This window comes from Papaver somniferum, chromosome 4, assembly GCF_003573695.1.
Source record: "Papaver somniferum cultivar HN1 chromosome 4, ASM357369v1, whole genome shotgun sequence".
In the NCBI taxonomy this organism is placed as follows: Eukaryota; Viridiplantae; Streptophyta; class Magnoliopsida; order Ranunculales; family Papaveraceae; genus Papaver; species Papaver somniferum.
In genome coordinates this window covers 38,136,466-38,143,482 of record NC_039361.1, presented here as the reverse complement: position 1 = coordinate 38,143,482, position 7,017 = coordinate 38,136,466, and the positions used below count along the sequence as shown (strand labels likewise).

Sequence of the window (7,017 nt, the reverse complement as noted above, 5' to 3'; positions counted from 1 at the left end):
TGTACCTTACAAGAGTATTATATAGATCATCCGGTGACCTAACCGAAGAGGCTTCGTTACGACAATTTTGCTCTACCCAACATATATTTTCCATTATCATCTCTTGATTAGTTTCGAAGATAGAAAGCCGTATCGATTGAAAAACCGATATGAAAGTGTCCAAAACTAGACAATGCTGAACTTTGAAAATTTCTAACCAGAACTAGAAACCGAGTATTAACAACATAAACTATCAACTATGTTTTCGTTACTTGTTAGCTAATTGAGTTAGTTGATGATTTGAAAGTTTGAACTATCCAAATCAATATTATCCAAAACGGGAACCAAGAAAAGTTGGAACCGGTACATGGAAAAAGTTTTCAGTTAAATAAGAAACAAAATCACAAAAAGAAAGAAAACAAACTCAGAATTTAAGAAGAAAAAGGAAGAATCAACTCCCCAGGGATGGTGAGATCATAATTACAACACGACGAAAAACAGCCCATGAAATTAAAAACTGAACCCCAAATTCAAAAAATCAAATACCCAAATTCCCCATTTACATATTCAGTGGTGCTAACTCTGTTCTTTCAGTTTCATCTACCATTCTCCTTCTCTTTCATTCACATTAACTCCTTCATTTCTTCAGCACAACCACCACAACCACCATGCCTTCTTCATCTTCAAATTCTGTTTCACCACCACCACCTCCTCCACAAACTCCTCTCTGTTTCCCTGAAGTTGTTGAAGAAGACGAAGAAAATCAAACTCAAACGAAACATCAAGAAGAAATGAAATCGAAAGATTCGAAACCTGAAACTCAAACGAAACAAGATAAACCGAAACCACCAAGACCAAAAAATAATATGTCATCACCATCACCGGCACCAGCATTTCAACATACAGCAACACCACTTCACCAGAAAAACTCAACTAGAAAAAAGAACAATCCACACCCAGATATTGACCCGGATGATCGTACTGTTTCATGTAACAAGTGTCGTCCAACATCTAGAGATAAAATCTCTGTAATTCCATATGATATGAACAACAAATCTTCATCGTCATCAGCAAATCCTAGTCCTAATGGAGGTATTTTCAAATCAATTATTTCAAATTTGACCAAGAAAAGTCCTAAATCTGAAACATCATCAACAACAACAATCAAAGAAGAAGAATGGAAGATTGCAGTTGCGGAACTTTCTCATAAACTTATTCAAGCTACTAAGAAAAGAGATGAAGCTATTCTAGAAGCTTCTAGATTAAAATACTCCATGAATGAGTTAGAGAAGAAGCTTAATAAGCTTGAGATCTATTGTAATGAATTGAAAACAGGGCTCGACGTATGTAACAGTACTACTGCAACAGCTACAGCAACAGCAGCAGCAGCGGCAGCAACGAATTCAACTTTTCTGAACCGCACGATAATGAAAAGAGGTGATCATCATGATAAGGTTATTGAATCGTTTGTTAACTCAGTTGCAGAATCTAGATCATCAGTACGAGTTTTAAGCCGATCTTTAACTCTTCAACTCAGGCAAATGGGGGTTAAAATCTACGAAAGGATTTCTTTACTTTTACAGCCTTACGATGTAAATATTTCTTTTACTAAGAACCCCAGAAGTCTGTTATTTTATTTAGAAGCCCTTTTAAACAGAGCTTTTTATGAAGATTTTGAAGGAACTAGTTTTCAGAAAAACGGTTCGGATCCGATTCTGAACCCGATTGAAAAATGTGAAGGGAATTACGCATCGTTTACGGCTTTACAAGGGTTGTGCTGGGATGAGGTTTTGACTAAAGGGACAAGACATTTTAGTGAAGATTTTAGCCGGTTTTGTGATCGTAAAATGAGTGAGATCGTGGCGATGTTGGGTTGGAATAGAGCGTGGCCGGAACCGTTATTGCAAGCGTTTTTCGGTGCGGCGAAAAGTGTTTGGTTGGTACACTTATTGGCTTGTTCCGTGCATCCAAGTTTGCCAATTTTTAGAGTGGATAAAGATGTTAAATTCGATGGGCTTTATATGGAGGATATGGGTGGCGATAAAGCTCGAAAATTAGTTCCAGATATGGTTCGTATTATGGTTGCACCCGGTTTCTATGTTTATAATAATGTGGTTAAATGCAAGGTTATTTGCAGGTATAGCAACACTCAAGAATCAACATACTAGAAACTGGAATCTATAGGAATCAGAGTTTTTAATCTTCTTGCTTTTTTGGTCTACTTTGGGTTTGCTTGTAATAATATTTCGGCTTTCGCTTGTTAGTATTATTTTTTTTTTCCGTTTACGAGCCATTTCTAAAGAATTATGAGCTTGTGTCCCGAAATCTCTTGAGGTTCATCTTTCTTTATGATCTGTAAATTAGGATGCATATGAATTCAGGTGGTCATCTGTAGAACCTCCTACGGGCCATTCAAAATCATTTAAGTTGTTTAGGTTGTGGCTGGTCCAAACTAGGTCGGCTTTGAATCTGACACAAGCCTATGGCTTGCCTGATTTTAGCAAGAGAGGGTCCAATATTGGCACCCACTTGGAATGGACGACACTGATAGTTAGTACATACAATATTGTTACTAGCAACTAGTGATCTAGGTGACTAGACCTATCATCAGTGTTGGCTAGTTCCTTGAATTGTTTCACAAAGCAGAAAATAGAGTCAACGAAATTTCAATTGTCTAGGGGTTGAAATGATTACTTGCAAACGCAGTTCTCCCAAAATTGGCTTCAATAGAATTCGGATCTTTTACTCTAAAGAAAAAGTTGTGTTTCCAGTACCGGCCTAGTGTCGAAGTAGCAGCAACGGCACACCCTCTGCTGTACTAAGCTTGTATCACTATCTTGTGAAATATGCAACTCTTATTTTGCGAGCCAGATCTTAATACGGATCTTCTTTCTTGGATTGACAGCAAAAGTATTGTACTATAAGTTGACGAATGCCGATGTTTGTCAACATTGACCTCCTCCTGCATCTTGCAAAATTTGGATAAAGTCGTCTCAAAATTTGAGTAACTCATGATTAATCTATGTAGTAATTTTCAAAATAATTTAGTGGCAAAGCTGAAATCAATTATGGGATTCCATTTCAGTTAATGCCTGTTATCATAAGCTAAACTGTCTTTATTAAAAAGTGAGTGGGGAGAATAATTAACAAAGGTGGAATACGAGGGTAAAGTGCATTTCAATGAGAGATGCCTATCTAAAATTATTTGAGTTTTTGTTTAATTGGAGAGATGAAATTAAGAACTGAAATCAAACTTAAGATAGACAAGAGATAAGATAAGAGGTATCAATGGAAAAGGAGAACAAAGGAATAGTATGTGTTACAGGAGGAGCAGGATACTTTGCGGCATGGCTCATCAAGAGCCTCCTTGAACATGGATACACTGTTAGGACCACCGTCCGGTCTGACACCGGTACATATATGACTCTCTCAGCCTCTTCTCATCCTCATTTCCTTTGTCTTAATGGTGTGTGAGTGTGATAACTGGTCTGAGGATAGGCTTCAATTTTATAGGACAACTTGTGTTTTATTTGCTTTTGAAGGACAAGTTAGCCACCTGAAGTCCCTGCCAGAAGCATCAGGGGATAAGCTGCAAGTCTTCATTGCAGATCTCGAAAGACCAGAAAGTTTTGACGATGTCATTGATGGATGCATTGGTGTATTCCATGTTGCTCATCCTACGATTGATTTTACAAGAAAAAATGAGGAGCCGCAAGACAAAATGATCAATACCTCTGTGTTGGGAAGCATAGGAGTTTTAAAGGCATGCTTGAAATCCAAAACGGTGAAAAAAGTTATTTACACTTCTTTTGCAGTTGCGGCTCTCTTCATTAGCAACAAGAAAGATGTTGAAGAGATTAACGAGAACATGTGGTCCGAAGTTGAAACCTTACGAGAGAGCCGTAAATGGTATCCGCTATCGAAGACACTGACAGAAAGGGCAATGTTTCAATTTGCAGAACAATATGGTTTAGATCTTGTTAGTGTACTTCCTTCAATGATTGTCGGACGCTTTCTCACTTCCTCTCTTCCCTATAGTTTGAAGATCTCTCAAGCTTTGGTTTTGGGTAAGCACATTAAAACACACTCTTTAATCTTTCGTCTCACATTGAATTTCCCTCACAGTCGAAGGGTTTTCTGTCCAGGCAATAAAGAACACTGCAACCTATTGAGCACTATCAATAATGCGGTACACATAGACGACGCAGCATCAGCGCATATATTTCTTTTTGAATGCCCAAATGCAAAAGGGAGATATATTTGCTCTTCAGCTGATATTACTATCCATGACATTGCTAAATTTATGTCCACGAAATATCCAGAGCTTCAGTTACCAACTGAGTAAGTTTGTACAAAGAAGTCATCTCAATTTCTAAATGCTCCTGCATTTGTTGCAACTCTTCATCTCTGATTTTTTTGTTGTTGTTGATGTGCAAAATTGCTGTTAGATTATTGGCAGAGACAGAAGAAGAAAAGCCAGTTCATTTGGCGTCGGACAAGCTGTGGATTCAGTTTCAAGTACAATTTTGAGGAAATGTACACTGATGCAATCCAGTGCTGCAAAGACAAGGGATTCCTTTAAGAACATCTTTATCTACGTGTATAAATAAACATCAAGAGGCATAAACAAGCTCATCTTATTTTGTTAGAATTTTCATTCATCACTTGCTATCATCAGTCATATTTGTATGAGCAGAACTTCGTATATTCAGTGTCTTCGGATTTTTTTAATCTGATCGATACACTCAAACACGAAATTATATAGAAAAATGGTAATGATGTTCAAAAGGGTCCGGGATGTAAACCTCACTCTAGCTAAATGCCCTCTATTTTGCAACATTGTCACATTTTTTTTTACTTTTTATTCAGAAACTTGTGTCCAGAATCTAATTCAAAGGGTCAATTCAACCATAATATGGATTAGATGATTTATCAGCCGCCAACTTTGAAAAACTTGCAATGAATTTGCTATTTTGAAGTCTAATCGTGAGTCTGTGGCCCACATTAAATCTTATTTGTTGGTCAACATGAAACTTCTTTGAAATTTCAAAGAGCATACTTCTTGTGTTTATAAATCCTCAAAACAAATGAAAAAAAGCACAACCCAGACAAGAGATACCAGAGATTCATAGAGATGGAAGGAGAGCACAGAAATGATCAGGAAGGAAATGGGAAGATAGTATGTGTAACAGGTGGTGCTGGATACTTGGCATCTTGGCTCATCATGAGATTGCTTCAACGTGGATGCTCCGTTCGGACCACCATTCGGTCTGACCCCAGTATGTAATCAACATCTCTAATTCATTGTTTTCATTGTTTCATTTCCAGTTATACTGAAAGTTAAAAATGATTAGACCTTCCTTTAAGGTAGTAATTTAAGTAGCTAATTTCTGGTGAAATTTCATTTTAATTGAATAAAAGAATTGGTATTACTGCCGCTGCTGCACCAAGTGCTGATGTACAAAAAAAGTGATAGTCCCTAATTTCATTTCCATCCTTTTCTGTCTTGACAGAATTTAAGGAAGATGTAAGCCACCTGAAAGCCCTTCCTGAGGCTGCAGAGAAGCTCCAAATTTTTGAAGCAGATCTTGAAACCCCCGAAAGTTTTGACGCTGCAATTGACGGGTGTATCGGTGTCTTTCTCGTTGCTCAAGGAATTGGTCTTGAACAAGCCTACACTCAAGAAAAATTACTCAAGACATCTGTGGAAGGAATTCTTGGAATTCTCAAGTCATGCTTGAAGTCTAAAACAGTGAAAAAAGTTGTGTACACATCTTCTTCAGCTGCATCAATGATGGTAAGTAATCTCAAAGTTGTAAAAGAAATTGACGAGACAATGTGGTCCGAAGTTGACCATTTCATTGGCAAACCCGAAAATGTCATTCCTGCTGGTCTAGCATATGTGGTTTCAAAGACTCTGACAGAAAGAGCTGCCATGAAATTTTCTGAAGAACATGGATTGGATCTTGTTACTATACTTCCTTCTATGATTGTTGGTCCATTTATCATTCCCAACCTTCCTGAGAGTGTTTCTCTGGCCCTTTCTGTAATTTTGGGTACGTATTACGCACTTACATTCCTACATAACGTGCATGTTTTCGTTTTTGGTATGATTTTTCTGTAAACCTCCGAACTTGTGCAGTCAGAGTTGTCCAATTATCATGTGCACAAATTTATACTTCGTGTTTTGTTTATATGACCAGGTGACAGGACGAAGATGATCCGTCTTAAACCTACAAATGCAGTACATATAGATGATGTTGCTTCAGCATAGATATTTCTTTTTGAATGCCAAAGTGCAAAAGGAAGACATATTTGTTCTTCAGTTGATTTTACAATACATGATGTGGCTAAATTTATAGCCGAGAAGTATCCGGAATTTCAATTACCAACTGAGTGAGTTTTCTTCTTATTTTTCACCATCTTCTTTTTTATTCTACTTTGGGTACTTAATCTTATTGTTTTTTATTACTGAATTATCAGTTTACTAAAGGAAATTGAGGAAGAAAAGCCAGTTCATCTGTCCTCAGATAAGCTGTTGAGTATGGGATTTCAGTTCAAATATAATTTGGAGGAGATGTTTGGTGATGCAATTCGAAGCTGAAAAGAGAAGGGTTTCCTTTAGAATCTACTAGTAGTATGGTTCTGGCGAGATGTCGGAGTAGCGCAATATGCCCTGTGTGCATAAGCTATCTAGCTTGTATTACTGTTTTGTGAAATGAATAAATGGTTTTTTTTTTGTGAACTTGATTTTACAACAGGGGGTGTATCTCTTCTTGACATTGAAGCTTTGTAGCAGTTGTGTTGCTTATAATCTATCTTATGCAAGTGAAGTTAGTTTAGTTTCTCTGCGTCTTTTCGCATGGAGTAAAAAAATCACAAAATTGATTAATTAACCCAATAATGACAATTCCTGGGTGAAAAAGACATATAAAATTTGATACTGTTTAAACGGACGAGAATGTAAAAATAGTCAGGATGTAAACAGTTTCATCTTACCCATTTTCAAATACTTTTTTTTATTTTTAATTTACATCA

At 37.0% G+C, this 7,017-nt stretch overlaps 3 protein-coding genes across 3 annotated transcripts; all 3 read left to right on the top strand.

Annotated features, from left to right (window-relative positions):
- The first annotated feature begins 393 nt into the window (after window positions 1–393).
- On the top strand, window positions 394–2,265 carry LOC113275171 (IRK-interacting protein-like). The gene has a single exon (XM_026524614.1). The coding sequence runs from the start codon at window positions 648–650 to the stop codon at window positions 2,145–2,147; it is 1,500 nt and encodes a 499-aa protein (XP_026380399.1). The 5' UTR covers window positions 394–647; the 3' UTR covers window positions 2,148–2,265.
- Window positions 2,266–3,239: 974 nt separating this feature from the next.
- LOC113273749 (protein BRI1-5 ENHANCED 1-like) lies at window positions 3,240–4,741 on the top strand. The gene is made up of 4 exons (XM_026523371.1): window positions 3,240–3,391; window positions 3,522–4,046; window positions 4,125–4,320; window positions 4,428–4,741. Exons 1-4 carry the CDS (start codon window positions 3,268–3,270, stop codon window positions 4,507–4,509), a joined length of 927 nt encoding a protein of 308 aa, XP_026379156.1. The 5' UTR covers window positions 3,240–3,267; the 3' UTR covers window positions 4,510–4,741.
- Window positions 4,742–5,052: 311 nt separating this feature from the next.
- LOC113275170 (vestitone reductase-like) lies at window positions 5,053–6,793 on the top strand. The gene is made up of 4 exons (XM_026524613.1): window positions 5,053–5,258; window positions 5,493–6,035; window positions 6,183–6,375; window positions 6,463–6,793. The coding sequence occupies exons 1-3, from the start codon at window positions 5,114–5,116 to the stop codon at window positions 6,251–6,253; spliced, it is 759 nt and encodes a 252-aa protein (XP_026380398.1). The 5' UTR covers window positions 5,053–5,113; the 3' UTR covers window positions 6,254–6,375; window positions 6,463–6,793.
- The last annotated feature ends 224 nt before the right edge of the window (window positions 6,794–7,017 follow it).

Bases quoted from the DNA above. Each gene is read 5' to 3' on its own strand.
- LOC113273749 (XM_026523371.1), top strand. From the start codon at position 3,268: ATGGAAAAGGAGAACAAAGGAATAGTATGTGTTACAGGAGGAGCAGGA. The intron at 3,392-3,521 runs GTACATATATGA...TTGCTTTTGAAG, and splicing joins CACCGTCCGGTCTGACACCG to GACAAGTTAGCCACCTGAAG. The intron at 4,047-4,124 runs GTAAGCACATTA...TTTTCTGTCCAG, and splicing joins CTCTCAAGCTTTGGTTTTGG to GCAATAAAGAACACTGCAAC.
- LOC113275170 (XM_026524613.1), top strand. From the start codon at position 5,114: ATGGAAGGAGAGCACAGAAATGATCAGGAAGGAAATGGGAAGATAGTA. The intron at 5,259-5,492 runs GTATGTAATCAA...CTGTCTTGACAG, and splicing joins CACCATTCGGTCTGACCCCA to AATTTAAGGAAGATGTAAGC. The intron at 6,036-6,182 runs GTACGTATTACG...TTATATGACCAG, and splicing joins GGCCCTTTCTGTAATTTTGG to GTGACAGGACGAAGATGATC.
- LOC113275171 (XM_026524614.1), top strand. From the start codon at position 648: ATGCCTTCTTCATCTTCAAATTCTGTTTCACCACCACCACCTCCTCCA.